The sequence below is a fragment of the Sminthopsis crassicaudata genome, chromosome 3 (assembly GCF_048593235.1).
Source record: "Sminthopsis crassicaudata isolate SCR6 chromosome 3, ASM4859323v1, whole genome shotgun sequence".
In the NCBI taxonomy this organism is placed as follows: Eukaryota; Metazoa; Chordata; class Mammalia; order Dasyuromorphia; family Dasyuridae; genus Sminthopsis; species Sminthopsis crassicaudata.
This window is the reverse complement of record NC_133619.1, coordinates 40045158-40063395: the sequence shown is the minus strand read 5'-3', so window position 1 is coordinate 40063395 and position 18238 is coordinate 40045158. Positions and strand designations below refer to the sequence as shown.

Sequence of the window (18238 nt, the reverse complement as noted above, 5' to 3'; positions counted from 1 at the left end):
ATACTGCTTTGTTGTCTATTGTACCTTTTAGCAAGATGTAGTTTCCCAGTATATTTCTTTTAATTAGTCTATTTTTGTTTTTGCTTTGTCTAAAATCATGATTGCTGACCCTGTCTTTTTTATTTCAGTTGAAATATAACAGATTCTCACTAGTTCCTCATTTTAACTTTGTACGTGTGTCTCAATTTCAAGTGTGTTTCTTATAAACAATATGGAGGCTGATTTTTAATCCATTTTGCTATCTGCTTCCATTTTATGTTTTCTTCTATTTATCCTTTTCTCTTTCATTCTTTTTAATCCTGTCTTTCCTTGGAATTCTGTTTTGCTTCTGATTATTGCTTTCTCTTATCTGTTCTCCCTTTTGTCATCTCTTCTCATTCTTCTTTTTTATTACGTTCCCCTTCCACTTCTCTGTTAGATAAGATGGATTTCTAGTTCCAATTGAGTGTGTGTGTATAGTTTTTTTTCTCTTTGAATTGATTCGATATCCTACCAAACCTTAATATTTCCCCCCTTCACTGTAAAAGCTCTTCCTTTCAAATCTTTATGTGAGAAAATTTCCTCTATTCTTCTAATCCCTTCGCTCTTTTCCCAGTGCATCCCTCTTTCTCACCTATCCATTTTTTTAGATCTTCCAACATAATCAGATTACTCTAGTGCCCTTTGTTTATTACATGGAGTCCTTCTGACCTAATAATGATACTTCTTAGACATTCCATGTATCATCTTCTTATGTGGAAATATAAACAATTTCACCTTACTGAATCCCTTATGATTTCTCTTTCATGTTTACTTTTTTGTGCTTCTCTGTTGGCTTATATTTGAAAGTCATATTTTCTTTTCAGTACTGGGTTTTCATGAGGAATATTTGAAAGTCTTCCATTTCATTAAATATCCATTTTTCCCCTGAAGGATATGCTCAGTTTTTCTGGGTATATGATTCTTGGTTGTAATCTTTGCTTTTTTGACTTCCAGAATATCCACTCCTTTAATGTGGCAGCTAATAAATCTTATGTGATCCTAAATAATGGCTGTACAGTATGTGAATGGTTTCTTTATGTCTGCTTGGAGTATTTACTCTTTGACCTAGCAGTTATGAACTTAAGCTGTAATGTTCCTGGTATCTGTTTCAATTGCTGATTAGTGGATTCTTTCATTTTCTACTTTACCTTCTAGTTCTAAAATATCACAGCAGTTTCCTTGATAATTTCTTGAAATATGATGACTAGGCTCTTTCATTGATCATGGCTTTAAAATAGTCCAATAGTTCTTAAGTTATTTCTCCTTGCTGTATTTTCTAGGTCAGTAGCTTTTCCAACGAGATATTTCACATTTTCTTCTATTTTTTTCATTCCTTTGACTTTGGTTTATAATCTTTCTTGATGCCTCAATTTATCTAATTTTAATTTTAAAGGAATTTTTCTTTGCAAGCTTTTATACTTCTTTTTCTACTCAGCCAATTTTGGTTTTTAAGGAGTTATGTCATCATTGTGATCCTTCTTTTACTATGTTGCCAATTCTGGTTTTTAAGGAGTTGGTTTTTTAATTTTTTTTGTGCTTTTACCAATGTATTAGTTGTCTTTTCATACTTTTCTTGAATTACTCTCATTTCTTTTCCCAGTTTTCTCTTCTGCCATTCTTATTGATTATAAAAATCATTTTTAATTCTTCCAGAAATTCTTGTTGGGCTTGTGTCCAATATACTTTTTTTGGAAGGTTTTGCTTACAGCTATTTTAACATCATTGTCTTCTGAGTTTATGTGGTGGTCTTCTATTTCACCAAAGTACCTTTTTATAGTCAAGTTCTTTTGTTGTTGTTGTTCCCAGCTTTTGAACTTTATGTTAAAGTTGAGTTTTGGTTTTGATATTGAGGAGAAGGGCACTGTTTCAAGCTTCAGACTTTTTCCTCATTACTGATTTCAGAGCTAGTTCTTGGGGGTTTGGAAGTTTTTGTTGCTTCCAAGATGGTGTGATCCAGGGAGAGATATGGTCACTGCTCTCTGGTCCTTATTCATGAAGGCTCCTGATCCCTTGCAATTTCCATTGATTCTGCTTTTCAGGACCCCTACTCCTTTAGGACAGCAAGTGCTCCTCTCTGTCTTGGAACTGTGACCCAGAAGTGGGCATAGGCCATGGAATATTGCATCCAGTGCTAGCAACAGAAGCTCCTTGTAGTTCTTTCTAACCAGTCCCCCAAACCCTTCACTGTCTCTGGCTTAAGAGTTCCCCAAGGGACTCTGCTCATGCTACCATCTCCAAGTCCCACTCTGAGCCAGACTCCCCTTCCCCTGTCACAGATCTCCCCGACCTCCTGCATTGTCTCAGGCTAGAAGAATGTCTCACCCTATGCTTTGTTCACTCTGTTGATCCAAATTTATATTTGAAACATTATTTTTAAAGTCGTTCAGAGGGGGATGTTGGAAGAGCTTGGCTGAAGTGCTTCTAGTTTGTCATCTTAGCTGCTCCTCTAGAAATCCTCTTAATTATTTCCAACCACCAGAATGGCCAGCCTTGATAGTTGGACTCACAACTTAACTGCTTTAAGGAGGAAGCTACGAAACTCCTTCTCATTCCTGTTCATTTGTAGATTATTTCCATCTTGCCACCAAGAGAAGGCATTTCACAAAGGGCTCAAAGTATATAAATGGGAGTGGATCAAAATACTCTTGTTTCTATGAGCTACACATTAAGCAAAATCTGATGTTCAATCTAGAAAGAGCCAGAACCAATGTTTGCTAATGCTGTTAACTGTTATTATAATAGTGTTTTGCAGATGGAAAATCTTCCTCTTTTTTTAGATTGCTGCAGGAGAGAAGCTCCCTTTGAGTCAGAAAGAAATCAGACTGAAAGGCCATGCCTTTGAAGCAAGAATATATGCAGAAGACCCTCAGAATAATTTCATGCCTGGGGCAGGACCCCTTGTGCACTTATCCACACCACCACCAGAGCCGAGTCTTAGGATTGAAACAGGAGTAAGGCAAGGTGAGCAGGGATGGCCTCTGGCCCTTGTTATGAGGACATGATTGCTATGCTCATGTCCCTCCCAGGGACCTTGGCCAGAAAGCAGGTGGCAAGCCCCCAGGGACTCTGGCCATGGGACTCATTCTTGCATTAGTGACAGCTCCCTACCGAGTCCTTCAAAAACAGCCAGATTCTCTCTTCTTTTTTTTTTTTAATGACATTCATGAATTTGCTGTTGCTTTTCATTCTTTCAAAAGTGACAGCTTATTTTATAAAAGAAAAAATAGTTTGTGAAGCCCAGGCTCCTATTTGGAAGCTTTTGTTGTTCCCTCCATTCTCCTGTGCTTGCTAATATATACAATTCTATGTACAGCATCATGGGGAATACTCAAGTCTGGTTGGGAAAGGGGCTGTCTCTGTGTACTGAAGAGTGGGAATGACATTAAATAGCAATTCCAGAATTAAGCATGGATTGTAGGGAACCATCAGAGTTCTTTGGAGGGAGATATCCTGTCACCCTGGGCTGGAGTTAGTCACAGTAGGCAGATTGTAGAAGGGGCAGATCTAGGCCAGAGAATGGGGATCAGGGGGAAGGCGGCTCCCCAGACATCAGCTATGGACCTGGAGGGAGGAGGGGAGGATCCCTTTGGGTGGGGCCCTCGATGGACCTCATCTGGAGTGTCCCAGCTGGAGGAAGACACTGACAGCTGGAGGCAGCAGGGACGGAGAAGGCCTGGAGTCAACACGGAGCGATGGGCAGAGCAGGCACAATGGACGTCAGCATCAGCAAGTGCTCCTGGGCACTGGATGCCAGCATGGCTGTGCTGGGAGGGGAGGTCTCCCCCCAGAGCTCAGGGGGCCAGGCAGCCTCTGATTTCTGAAGGAGCCCCCGGCATGCCGGGCCACAGGGAGGGAACCAGCAGGGCTGTACAGGGGAGGTTTGGAAACAAGCTGGGCCAGCAGATCAGAGCCGGCCAGCCTGGGAGGGCCTTGAAGGCCAGCACCAAGAAGGTGTGTTCTCTTGCTCCCAGGCAGCCCCAGCACATCCACATAGATGTGTGTGCAGCGGTCGGGGCTGTCGGCCTTTTCCATTGGGCTGCCAGGCCCCGTGCCTCCTGGGAGGTCAAGGCAGCAGACGGGCTCTCGGGAGTTTCCTCTGAATCCTAGAAATGCTCCCCCAACCGTTCCTCTCAGATAAGGGCGTCCTTACAAAGGTGCCCAGAGAAGTTGGTGTTTCCAGGTCAAGGGAAGTTGCTGATAATTCTCTCTCAGTAAGAGGCACCCCCACCAGGGCAGGGAGCGGGGCATGGGCCATTGGGTCTCCAGAGCCTGGCCCATGTCAGATGCTGTCGAGCTGTGGAACCAGACTATGCCCTTGTTCGTACAAAGGGAGGATCGTGCCTTAGTGGCTCAGCGACCAGGGGGGCGCCCTCCATAACCAAGTGTGTCAGCCATTAGTCCTGGGGTGGGGGTTCCTGGGGCAGGTGACCCGTTTCTGGAGCTCGTGTTTCTCTGGATCCTCAGCTGAAGCTTTACTCCAGAAACTTGCTTTTTATCTTTCAGGGGATGAAGTGTCAGTGCACTATGACCCCATGATTGCGAAGCTCGTTGTCTGGGCTGCCGACCGCCAAGCAGCATTGAAGAAGCTTCGGTACGGCCTCCGGCAGTACAACGTGAGTGATCTAGAGGCTCGGGTCACACACGGAGAGGGCCGGGGTGGCCGAGGGGACGGCATCCCAGGGCCGCTCTTCTTGTGAACCTACGGGTGGTTAAGCTGTCATTAGCCTTGATATGGGATAGTCCCAGACGGTGTCTCAGAGAGGAGAGAAAAGTTCTACAAATGAGGCTCTCAGGTGGGGGAGGAACTATATACTGATTACTGCTTAATGAGGTGACCTATGAAATTCCAGAATAGAGTCTGCAAAGTCATTTCCCCCAGAAATAAAAAGAGTCGGTCTTGGATAATAGTTGATGCTATTCATTTTGGAGGATTATTCCCATTTCTCTAATTCCGGATGAAGAGGTGTCTTTTTAGACTAATTGGAAATGACTGTTGTTGGTTTAATTTGCTCTAGCAACTACAACTCTAGCTTGAATTTCCAACAACCCCCCCCACATTTGTGTCATGATGTCATGGATCTATTGTTGGAAAGGACCTTAGAAGCCATCTGTCACTGACATATTGGGGTGACATAATGGGCAAGTCACCGAGCTTTTCCCTCAAGGAGCAAAGCAAAGTATTCATGAACTTAGATTTTTTTAAAAAAATGTTATAACATAGAAATCAGAAGCAAGGGCAATTAACGGATGCCAGAGCAGTTCAATTTTCTAATGCTTAGAATTAGGAAAAACTGATGTTGTGCCCTAAAAAGAAAGAAATGGCAATTTAAACATCTATATTGGGGAGATTGAGGAGAGGGAACCAGCACTTCCACTAATGGGCACATAAGCCTGAGAGCCCCAGGAGTGACCATGCTGCAACAAAGCTCCCAGTCCTGCAGCCACGGCTGCTATGGACCCATGAGGGATATTCACGCCGCCCACGCCCTTGGTGCTGTCTGGGTCTCCCTAAGGAGGAGGAGGGAAAGGTCTGTACACCAGTGCCATTGGGATCCAGCCCATGTATGTGGGCATACATTGTCTCCCTTGAGACTCTAAGCCCAAGGGGGCAAGGGCTGCATGGCCTTTGTCTCTCTATGTCCAGTACTTACCACAGGCCCGAGCATCTGGAGACACTCGACCGTTGGTTGGGGCTCCTGTGCTGGGGGAGAAACATCAATGCTTCCTAAATCTAACCATGCAAATTGTCCTGCTCTAGTGAGTGCTCCAAGGCCTCCCTGAAAGCTTGCCTGCTTTCCCCTAGATCACAGGACTGCACACCAACATCGACTTCTTGCTGAGTCTTTCCAGACACCCTGAGTTTGAAGCTGGCAACGTGCATACAGACTTTATCCCACAGCACTACCAGGACTTGCTGCCCCCTCCGAGGGCTTCGGCCAGAGAGGTCTTGTGTCAGGCTGCCTTGGGACTCCTCCTGCGGGAGAAAGAGGTGACTGGCGCTTTCAGGGACCAGACAGAGGGTGAGGACTACTTTTCTCCTTCCAGTTACCAGGTTTTTAGGACCCCAGGTCTGGGGAAGCTTCTTCCTTTTTTTCCCCCCCATCCTCTGTTAATAGAGCCAGCCTTCTGTGCATGGCAGGTCCTAATGACACTCACTCTAGGATCAAGAAATGATGGAATCCCAGGGTCAGAAGAGGCTTGAGAACTTGTCTACTCTGGCCCCCTTCTGCCTCTCCCATTGTCATGAGAAAAATGCCCTGAGAACGATCAGGTGCCATCTGAATGTGAGCTTGGGGGGCTGGGTGGCCCAAAGGACAAGGCACCGGACCTGGAGTCAGGAGGACCTGAATTCAAATCTGGCCTCTGGCGCTTGGCAGCTGGTCACCTCACCCTACCTGCTTAACTTTCTCATCTGTAAAATGAGGCGGAGAAGGAAATGGCAAACCAGCCAGCGTCTTCGCCAAGAACACACCATGTGGTCAGACAAGACCGAAATAATTGAATGACCAAAAACATGAATTAAAAACTTTCTGACAAATGGTCCTTGGGCCCAGCCCTGCAGCAACAGCAAATTTCCTTGACCTAGGGAGCAGTCAGCACATTGGGGACGAGCCCACTGTTCTCTAGGTGGCTGTGACATCTGTCATCTCCGTGTGAGACAAACTCCCCATTTCTGTAATCTGTATAATTCATCTAATAGTTTTGTCCACAAAGCTGTGAAGGCTTTTCTAGGCCCTCTCCTACTATCTCTCTAGAGTTTTGCAGAGAAGCAACATTAAGTAATTGTTGTATGGTCCATCTTCCTCATTTCCCAAGACTGGGCGGTCGGTAGTATTCTGACAGCTTCTCCCAGCCTGCGGCTTCCTCTGAGACCCCGGCCCACTGCCCTTCATGTTGTGTCCACATGTTCTTTGAGAACACAGAGCAGCAGGCAGCCCCTTACTGACGGCGTCCCTGGGAGCTTCTGCCCATGTAGCAGGAGGGGGATGCTGATTCTGCCCTTGTCATTGTGAAGATCCCTGACGGAGAAGGGGGAAATGAAGGGGGAGTTGTCTGGTTCCCCTTTCCCCTCTGTCAGATAGCATTGCACGGTAGCCCCAGATAGGACATAAGGAGAAGCCTTGTGCCTCCCTCCCTCGTTTGTGTTTAAAGGTCACTCACTTAAGAGTCACACAGACTTCCGGCTCTCCATGTCCTTGGGGGGTTCAGTCACTTTGGCCTCTGGGGGCCCCACTCATCTCACTTAAAAGTGGGGCCCAGACTAAGTGGCCCTGCAGTCCCTTCGAGCTCTAAGAACTGAGGCCCCCATGGAGCAGGGAGGGGACTGAGACCCAGAGAAGGGACCGACTGGCACTTTTCCTTCACCATGGCTCCAGTGTCACGGCTTTCAGGATGCTGGAGGCGTGCTGTTAACTTGGCCCTTCTTTCCTGTTGCCTGGTGGCATCTCCACAATATAAAGGGCTTTGATGTCATTTCATTTTTTTTTTAATTTGGCCAAGTTGTCACATATATCGTTTTATTTTTTTATTATAACTTTTTTATTTACCAGATATATGCATGGGTAATTTTACAACATTAACAATTGCAAAACCTTTTGTTCCAACTTTTCCCCTCCTTTTCCCCACCCCTTCCCCCAGATGGCAGGTTGACCACTACGTATTAAATATGTTAAAGTATAAATTAAAATACAATATATGTATACATGCCCAGTTGTTTTGCTGTACAAAAAGAATCAGACTTTGATATAGTGTACAATCAGCCTGTGAAGGAAATCCAAAATGCAGGCGGACAAAAATAGAGGGATTGGGAATTCTATGTAGTGGTTCATGGTCATCTCCCAGAGTTCTTTTGCTGGGTGTAGCTGGTTCGGTTCATTACTGCTCTATTGGAACCGATTTGGTTCATCTCATTGTTGGAGAGGGCCACGTCCATTTGAGGTCATTTCTAAAACCTGTTTCTCTAAGAGCTGGTTTGTTTTCTGTGCCTTTGTAAGGATTTTCTGCTCTCTGGTTTGTGACTTTTACAACACTCTTCCAGATCGGTTCTCACCTTTTGCATCCGGTAGTGGCAGAAGATTAAATGTCTCTTACACCAGAAACATGACTCTTGAGGACGGGAAAAACAGTAAGTTACAAGGGAAGCCAAGCCTGAGCTCTTGCTGCCTTCCAAGTTCAGGAGAAGAGTCTCCAGTGTTACTTTCATTAGGAGTGATTAGGGGCAGGCCCTGATTGATTGACTGCTAATACCAGGATTCTAAGCTTGGTGAATGGGAGAACAGTGGGGCTTTGATAGGGAGGTGGGTTGGAGACACCAGAGCTTGAGGCAGTGTCTTGCCAACAGCTGAACGTTTGGGCAGAGAATTCGACTTGAGTGTCCTCTCCATGTGGTAATGGGTCACTATATCATAAATCCAGAGCTGGGGTGGACCCCATGGCCATCTGAACAAACCATCTTACCTGAGATCCAGACTGAAGGGCCCCTCCTCCCCGCAGTCCCCCAGGCAGTGACCACTCCACATCCATACTTATTCCAGCTATTGCTCCTCAGGAAAAACTTAGACCATTTTTTTTTGCCTCTTCAGGATCCTACCGAGTCCATTATTGTGATCTCTAGGACAGATTCACTAAAATACAGACTGGGGATCAACTCCTTGTTTATAAAGAGAAAGCTGAAAGCTAGATAGATGGCCCCAGAGTTGCCCAGGGAGCTCCTGAAAGATGTTGCTACAATCCTCATCATTGGTATTTGAATCAAAGTGTTTTCCTTCATCAGAAGGAAAAAAACTTAGAAAAATTCCCTGATCCAAATACCTTTGAGCAAAGAGATCCTTTTCTCTTCCCAGTGAGGAGAGTGCTGGACGAGGGGTCAGAAGTCAAGGTTAATAGGCCCCCAATGCCATTCCCTCAGCGTTTGGCTTTGGGCAGAGCCCTGGGGTGAACACTCCGGCCTCAGTGGCCACTGGTGACATTCACCCTCCAGCTTTCCTGTGTCAATACTAAGATAAATCCTGTCCCAGTTTTTATTGGCTTTATCTATCAGCAAGAAGAAAGCAGTATCCATGCCTCATGAAAATAGCTTTTTGTTTCAAATGAGAAGTTTTTGCTTCTTTGAACTTAAGAAGGAATTCCTTTTGGAAATGACTTATCATTTTTCTTCTTGTTCCTAGAGGTGGCCATTGCTGTGAAGTACAATCAGGATGGATCCTACAGCATGCAGGTGGGTCACCTGGCTATGCCACAGGGATCTTGTGACAGATGACCAACCCCGGTCGTTGTTCCTGAGCCATTGCTGGTCCGGGCTGAATTCTGGGAAATAGTTCTGTTCATTTGATTCTTTCTTTTGTGTGCAGCTCAGTTGTCACACTTCCATAATGGAATCGAGCAAGCCCCATGCTCGGATCTGAGATAGCCTCCCAAGACTATCAGCTGCCAGCGTGCGTCTCTGAGGTTGGCGGTTTGTGGGCCTTTGGGGAGGACCGTCTCTTCCTGTTTATAATAGCCATTATTACAAAGAAGAGTTTAACGAAATATCCTAAATTCTAATTTAAGTAAAAGAATCAAACAAGCAGTCTTCTTGGCTGATAAAGTAAAAGAATCTTCTTATTCTGGTGAGATCCAACCCTCTATCACACACTCAGACAGTGCCTCCAGTCTTCCAGAAGCACAACTTGTCTAGGACCCTTGGCAAAGATCGACTGAGAAATTAGGAAAATCGACCTCGTGGGTGCAGAGAGGGGCAGTATTGTGGACAGAGAACAATGTCTGCCAAATAAAAGATGTGAGACAGGTCTGCAGCCCAGAAACATAGGCTAGAGCCAAATTGCAGAGCCCTTTAAGCACTATGCAGAGAAATTTGGATTTTATCCTAAGGTATAAAGGGAGACTCTGAGGCTCTTTCAGTAGAGGAAGGCTGCGAGCCAACCAGTGGGTAGGACTATGGTTTGGCAGCTGGGTGGAGGTCGGGCTGGACCGACTGGCTCTGTGCCATTGATCCACATGGGCTGTATTCATTAGGGATGGAGAAGCTGTGAAGTACGTCCTTCTGGCCTCTGTTTGCCTTTTATTGTCTCAGAGGACCGGAGCAGGCAACCTATGGTGACATGGCATAAAAAGGGCACCGTTATCAAGGCGTTACCTTGGAAAAGCATTGGATGGTGGGTGCTAGATGCCTCTGGAGGCTGCATCCTGAGAGCTACGGGGTCCAAACGAGGAGACCCAGCAGAGAGCCTGCAGCAAGGGGCTAGATCCTCTCTGGAGGCAGAAACAGAAGTCACCGGGATAGGGAAGTCTGGGGGCCTGTCCCCCCGAGCCCGGAGAGACACTGCCACATGGAAGCCAAGTGTGTCTGCCCAGGAATCCAGGGAGTCACAGGCCCCTTGAGGCAGCCCCCAAGCTCTGCCAGCCTCGCTACCAGCCTAGAAGGTGCCAGTCCTTCCTACCAGCAGCCCTCTGAGTAGTTCTGGCTAAACAGGCTAGGAACCTTGGAGGGACACAAAAGAAATGCAAAGGACCAAAGGGCTACAAGATGGAAGGCAGGAGAAACCATGCATGAATGCCTTAGCCTTGCGTAATGTGCATTTTCAAAGAGTAGCCTGAATTGTGGTGCCCCAGGATTAGGTGAAATGGAGTGGAAAATGTATTCAGAGACCAGGCTGTTTTTATGGAATCAAGGAGTCTTTTCCCTTGCATGTAAAGGTTTTCTGTGTGCACCCTAGGGGATAGAGACAAATAGGTTTACACATGTTGTTGTTGTTCCCTTGTGTCGTGGCCCCACTGACCATAGCCTGACTGGTCCTTCTGTCCGCCACTGGCTTCCCAAATCCGGCCAGGCTCCAGGACACCATCCTCCATCTCATTGGCAGCCCATCCGCCTTTTCCTTTTGTACAGTTATAGCCATGGAGGCACATGCATATATACACATATGTATGTAAAGCTTATATGTAATTATTATAATATTTACAATAACAATGAGAGCTGACAATTATTACACTCTAAGGTTTGTAAAAAAAGGTTTAAAATTTCTGATTTGACCTTACAACAACTTTGAGAAAGGGGGTCTATTTTTGTTCCCGATTTGCTGATGAGGAAACTGAGGATTGCTCATGATTACATAACTAGTTTAGGGCCGAACTTGAACTCAAGTGTTCCTGACTCTCCACTGCCTCGCCAGCTGCCATGACAACATTATAGGTATTTGAATTACTTTACAAAAGTATTACTTATTCACATACAAAATTGTATGTACATATAATTAAGCAAAATTATCTTGCCTTTTTCCTTCTTAGAGTAAAGAAACTTAGGCCACCATCTACATTTCATTCTCCAGTATCAGAGTGGAAGCTGGTGGAATGGGTCTGTGTGACTCAAATGTGCTTTGGACCCATGAATTAGTGTCTAGAGGGTTAAACTCCTTTGTCATTATTCATAAATCCTTTTGCCTTTGTGCACAAAGATGGCCAAACATGTGACTTCAGACACTTAGGAGTTACTGATCAATTTTACTTCCATTTGAAAGTTATGTGCCCTGTCTCTTGTAATCATTCTGAATTTTTACCTGTTTTAACAATTTGTTTTTATTACTTTTCAGCATTTAAATTAACTTTATAATGTATATTACATTAGGATACTAATTTTATGTATTCTGAATTTTCTTTCCTGATTGAACAAGAGTTAAATATTTAGTCACTGAGATGCCAAGGTGAGCACTGCCTCCGTACAAAACAAAAGTAAACAACCGAAATCAAAGCCGATAAAACCAATTCAGATTTGGTTCTTGCATCTTTACTGATGCATTCAAGGTTACTGATTACTGGTTCATGCTAAACATGAGTTGTTTTTAATGATTAGTAATGTTGGATCTCCTCCAGTACTCATTAGGCCACAGAGGTGACTCTCCTCCTCCTCCAAGGTGATGCCAGTGGAACACGAGCTCCTTCTTCTAAGGGTTCTTTAAATGGGCCGGCACACTACAACAGGAGGTTTGAGTGGCCCGGAAGTAATTTATGTGGCTAGGGACTGCCCCATAGGCAGGGCTCTTGTCATACTTAGGTAGCTTCATAACCGGAGACGGCTCCCTCTCTGACTGGCTGTGTGTGACCTCATGGACCCTTCTTAAGCCCACTGTAAGCAAGAGGTTGATCTCTTTATCCTGGGGTAGCTGAATCAAGTGGATGGATAGCCAAGAGAGGTAAGGAGCTTGATAGTGAACATGTGAGTCTCCAGACCTCAGGTTCACTAGGGAGTTAACAAGTCAGGGCATTATATGAGCATGCATAATAAAGACTTTAAGTTTGCACATGGCTGTTTTTGAGCCCGCTATTGGTTATTAAACTATGATTCAAGAAATCGTAGCCAGGGATCTCTGAAGGCCTCAAAGGAGGCGAGCCGGGTAGAATTAATTCACACTGCAAAGGTCAGTGGCCAGAGATATCTGACACCCTGGGAATTAGGAGAGACTGGCAGTGGGAAATATCGGGTAATGCCAGGGCTTTCACAGATGAAGTGATTGCCCAGGATTAAGTAATAAAATGATATTTTATACCTTCTAATATCCTAATTATCTTTCTGATATTTTGCATCAAGTCCTTAGTTTCAGAAAATTTGAATTGGGACTGTGTCTTTGGAAAAATATGAAGCTATTGTTTCAGAATCTTTGTCTTTTAATATATATGTTAAAAGCTTTGGAGAGAAAACACACCATGTAGGATTCTAAATTCTAAATACAATGCTATTATTCTAACAACAATTTAACATTTTTAAAAAAATTTTGTTTCAGATTGAAGATAAAACTTTCGAAGTCTTCGGTGATCTCTGTAAAGAGGGAGGCTGCACATACCTGAAATGTTCTGTTAATGGTGTCGTTAGTAAACCTAAGCTGATTATCTCGGAGAACACCATTTACCTGTTTTCTTCGGTAACACTTCTTTACAATTCTGTACTTGGATATGGGAAAACACTGACATGATTAGGGCATTCTGCTAAGAGAGGGGAATTCTCTTCTTACATTTGCATTTCCTCTGAGTGCTCATGTTGATAATCATGTAGCCATCCTTTTATATGTACTTCCCACTTCTCTTAACTTTACTCCTCACAATGCCTTGCTTTTGTTCTAATGGAGCCTGTAACCCAGTCACACACATGCCTTTTCTCCCCTTCTTGCACACTCCCCGACTCCAGTCACATCCCAGTACTCATCCATGGTTTTCAAGATGTCTGTGAGGAAAGTCTGGAAGATGAGCTTTAGAGAATAGTATTTCTTGGGTTGGGGGAACGGGCTTGGTGACTGACAGCAGAGGAGCTGACTAATGGGGGTGTCTTTCAGCATTAAGAGCCAGTGGTGAAATAGGAATGAGGAGAAGGGGGTTTTCCATGTACATTGGTTTGGTTTTTCATTTGGGAATTAGCTTCTCAATAAGCTTTCATTTAAATCATTTTATATACACTAAGGAATAGACAGCCATTAGTGTGACATTTTGAGGCCAGTCTATTTCTTAGAATCAACTTGAAAGATGACTATAATGTAAGAACATTTTGATACTTGAAAGAAAAGTAGATTTTCTAATCTCCTCAAAGAACTCCTTTTCATAATCAAATAGGAAAAGGTTTTCTCCATCATGTGTGTTTGTTAGTTTTAAATAAATGTGACCCTAAGCCAAGAATGGTTTTAACATATTTAAACAAGGTCTTATTGTGTTTAAAAAGCAAAAAACAAAACAACACTCAGTTCATGGCAGTCCAAAAACATGTAGCCAGTATGATTTGGCCCTTGGCCAAACCCTATTGTAGACAAAAGATTCATCACCCATGACCAGAGTCCAGCCAGTCAGCTTTAGAACCCTTGCTGGCTCATTTTGTCCCTAAAGCTTTGGATAACCATGTTAAATGGCAAAGATACTTGAACAGAGCCATGTAACCTCATGTTTTTCCTAGAGACACGCTCCTGGTTCAGATTTTGTGCACGCTAAGGTACATCATGATCCCTCATCAGGCTGACCAGGGCTTGTATTCTGTTGGCTAGCCGTGGAGGAGGTGGGAGGATCACCCCCGTGCCACAATAAGGCATCAGTAATGGACAGCATGAAAAACGGCTCATGCTTGAGTGAGCCATGAAAATTGTGGCTCAGAAAACAGCTTCCCTGCAGGCATCAGTAGACTCAAAAGCCAAATCTGCAATGGTTTTAAAGAGTTGACTTTGGTTTGGGTTTGTTTGTTCCTAGGAAGGGAGTGCCCAGATTGGCATCCCGGTGCCCAAATATTTATCTGCAGCAAGAACTGAAGGCGTACAGGGGAGCACCCTGGCCCCCATGACTGGGACAATTGAAAAGGTAATAGAGCAAAATGTGGAGGAGGAAATGAGGCCTAATGAGCCACTTCCTTCCTGTTTATCCAAGTGTATTCATAAAGTGGATCCTCTCACACAAGCATGGGGAACTCTGACAGTGAAGCCAGCAAATGGTGGGATTCAAGTGATTTTTCTGAATATAAGGCTTAACTTTCAGATGAAGAAGAATCTAAATTTTTAAAGCAGTCAAAGATATAAAATAGTTGGAATTTTCTCAAGGAATTTATTTTTTCTTTGCTTTTTTTTTTTTTCATTTTTATGGATACGTCTTAAAAAAATACTTTCTTTTCTAAACATATCTCCTCCTATGTATCCTATCTGAGAAACCATACTATATAACTTTTTTTTAAAGGGTGGAAAAGTTCAGCAAAACTAATCAAGACATCAGTTGAATCTAATAGCATATGCAGTTATCATGAACCCATAGTCTCCCACTTCTAAAGAAAAAGGAGAGAGGTCAACTTTGTTATCCCTTCAAAGGACTATTTTTCATAATCAAATCAAATAGGAAAAGATTTCCTCCAACATGGAAACTTTAATCTCTAACACTTTGAAGTAATGTGATTATGTCTCAAAGTCACTACATCATCAAGGTTCTACAGTAATATCACTTTCAAATACAGCCACAGCAGAGCTTTTGTCTAGTCACTACTTTGTTCTGAGGGAGTCTCAGTAACTTTTTTTCTTAATTTATTTTTTAACCTCTTTTAAATTCTTTTTCTGGTTATATATGTATGTACATTTAAAAAAAACACATTTCTTTATGAATCATGTTGGGAAAGAGAAATCAACAAAAGGGGAAAACCATGAGAAAAGAAAAAAAGTGAGCATAGTAAGAGTTGATTTACATTCAGTCTCTGGAGGCAGATAATGTTTTCTATCCAAAGTGTATTGGGATTGCTTTGGATCACTGAACTGCTGAGAAGACTTGGGTCTTTCATAATTGATCATCACATATTTTTGCTGTTATTGTGCACAATGTATACCTGGTTCTGCTTGTTTTGCTCAGCATCAGTTTGTGTAAATCTTTCCAGGCCTTTCTAAAATCAGCTTGTTCATTTTTGATAGAAGAACATACTGTACTCTCATACTCTCCCTCAGTGTACACACACATGCTCTATGAGAGTACTCTTACTCATTACTTTCACACCCTCTGACTTCCAGTCATTTTTGAGCACCTGACCCAGGGCCTGTGTGTGCAGAAGGGAGAGCAGCGGCAGCCGTGACTAGACTTGCCACAACATTGGATTTTGTGGGCACAGTCCTCAATGAGGAGCTCCTCAAGGATCCCCCAGAGAAAGCAGCCTCTGAGCTCCTTGTCTTTGGTGCATCCGCACCCCCAGACTCTTAATCAAGGGGCCTTAGCTTCAGCTGCAGACACAGTTGGGGAATCCCCTCCGCCATCCTGCGCCCTGCAGAGGTCTCCTTGGCCTTGAAAGGCCCAGCCATGGGGCACCTCCTGTGGGGGGGGGGCATTCCAGGAATTCCCCAGGCTGCTCACAGACTGACCTCCCCAGGCCCTTCATGAGGAGGGGGAGGAGGCGATTCATCATCGCTTGTCTGCATAAACACATGACTAGGTTTACTCTGAGTTTTTGGGGGGGGGACACCAAGGCTGGCAGAGGGTTGTCCCCTTTTAATCACACCTGCTTAAATCCTAGATATTTGTGAAAGCTGGAGACAAAGTAAAGACTGGAGACATCCTCATGGTCATGATAGCCATGAAAATGGAGGTGAGTGAAAGGGGCCGCCACCAAGGCCCTGGTTCTGGCCTCCTCCAGCCTGGTGCGCGGTCCCCCTGCCCCGCAACTCGGCTCCCTCTCTGTAAAACGGGGCCCTCTGGGAGGCTGCCGCCAGCGGCCCTGAGCGGTCCCTGCCCTGGGGCTCCAGGCCACCCTCTATTCCTGCCTCATTTTAAGCTCCCAAGAGAACCATCCCTCGTGGGTTAAAACAAGGGGGGGGGGCATCCGGAGGAGGCAGTGGAGGAGGGCCTCAGGCACTCCCTGGCTGCGTGACCCTGGGCAAGTTTTAAAAAGCATCTTCAGATCTCAACATGGGGGCGTTTGTCCATGGGTCACAATTCGTTCCTCATCTCGGCTTCTGTGGTGGCAGAAACGACCCCCTAGCTTGTCCGTGGGCGATCCCACCCCCACCTTGGTCTTCCGCCTCTATTTTACTTCAAAATGAGCTGGGTTTGTGGCTGATGGAGGGCTCGGGGGCCGGTTGGGGCGCCCACAGGCTGCCCGGCCAGCTTCTCGTGCCCTCCTGGGATGGGGGCTCACCGAGGGCCGGGGGGGTCTCCAAGGGCCGGGGGGTCTCCGAGGGCCGGGGTCACTGAGGGTCGGGCTCTCCCCGCAGCACGCCATCAAGGCCCCCAGGGACGGCACGGTCAAGAAAGTGTTGTTTCGAGAAGGTGCGCAGGCCAGCAGACACGCCTCCTTAATAGAGTTTGTGGAAGAAGACTCAGAGGAGCCGCAGCGTGCCAATTGAGTCCGGCCGGACCCCGAGTGGAAGCTGCGCGTTTACCTGCGCCCGCACCACGTGCCTTCCTGGCTCCCGGAGCCGTGACCTGCAGCACTTTTGTATTCGCCGCCATCTTGGTTTGCGTTACTCTTTTCTACTGGAAATCATGGACTTGGATCCTCACCACTATTTGCCGTCAGAAATTTTAGTTAATAAAAATTAAACCGATTTTGTATAACCAGAAAGAGACACGGACGCCCATTCTTCATTCTGTAGGTTTGAGGGAGGAGGAATGGGAAGCCACTGGGAGGGGAAACGCCGTCCTTCCAGGGGGTCACATTGGACGGGTCAGATGCGACCCTGGGCAAGTCCCGTGACCCCAACTGTCTGGTAAAAAATCTGTTCTGAGTGCGGCCCCGCCGCTCCCCTTTCCCATACCGCGTGTTCGTTTCCTACATACCAGCACTTGGGGGTTGGCCGCGGGCCGGCCGGACCAGATCACAAATCCTGCCGTCCCCCTCCTCCCCGGTAGTTCTCTCGCTTTACAGTCCCGTGCTTTGGAGTATTTCAGAACAGAAAAAATGATTTCTAATGTATGAGTCGTTTCATCTGTGACTAATACAAAAGTGCGTATCACGGAAGGATGTGGGGAGCCCGGGCTGAGAGCGGAGATGTGGCCCAGTCCCACTCTCCCGCCGTGACCCTTCTCAGTCGCAGGCCCCCATCTCCAGGGAAAGGGCTGGATGAACGACTTCCCGCGTCTCCCCCAGCGCCAGTCAGCCGCCTCTCCTTTTTAGAAATTGATCTGATTCTAGGCCAGAGCGAACTTTGTGCCTCGCGGGATTCCCGGCGGTCCGCCATGGCGTTCTCTGCCTGTGTTCTGTAGAAAATGTGACAGTGCGCTCGTCCTGTGAGTTCCGGCTAAGCCTACCGTCTGAATACTAACTTACTGTTTTATTATTAATATTGTCATATGCTACATGTAATATTACTGTTATATCTAATTATATATTATTATAATTAATAATTATTACTATATAAGCTGTTTGAAACTAGGGAAGTCATTTAAGGTCCAATTGTCTTCTCTTCCCTCCCCCCACCCACAAAATGGTCAATAAGAGAAAAAAATGCTTTTACTTAAAGGAAAAAGTACAGCTGCTTAAAGGGGGGGGGGGGGTCCCTGCCTTCATGAATAAGTTATACAAAGGCAATTCCCTACCATGCTTACACACCTGAATGGTTTGTCTTAGGGCAGGAAAACAACAACAAAACGAAAACTCTCACATTTTCCCTCCAGGAAAGTTGGAAGTCTCCCCCTTCTCCACACTGAATGACCTCGCCCCAGCCTTCACGGATTCAGCCGAGCATGAACACCCTCATCAAACCCTTCCTATACCGCCTAGTACGCCCCC

At 45.3% G+C, this 18238-nt stretch overlaps 1 protein-coding gene across 1 annotated transcript in view; it reads left to right on the top strand.

Moving 5' to 3' along the window:
* The window catches only part of MCCC1 (methylcrotonyl-CoA carboxylase subunit 1), a 52921-nt gene extending 35850 nt beyond the window's left edge, over positions 1 to 17071 (top strand). The window contains exons 11-19 of the mRNA XM_074298305.1: positions 2799 to 2982; positions 4525 to 4634; positions 5825 to 6041; positions 8060 to 8146; positions 9189 to 9238; positions 12798 to 12935; positions 14239 to 14346; positions 16025 to 16096; positions 16722 to 17071. Of these exons, the coding sequence (XP_074154406.1) occupies positions 2799 to 2982; positions 4525 to 4634; positions 5825 to 6041; positions 8060 to 8146; positions 9189 to 9238; positions 12798 to 12935; positions 14239 to 14346; positions 16025 to 16096; positions 16722 to 16853 (1098 nt within the window). The 3' untranslated portion in view covers positions 16854 to 17071. The remainder of the gene's footprint in view (positions 1 to 2798; positions 2983 to 4524; positions 4635 to 5824; positions 6042 to 8059; positions 8147 to 9188; positions 9239 to 12797; positions 12936 to 14238; positions 14347 to 16024; positions 16097 to 16721) is intronic.
* Positions 17072 to 18238: the final 1167 nt, after the last annotated feature.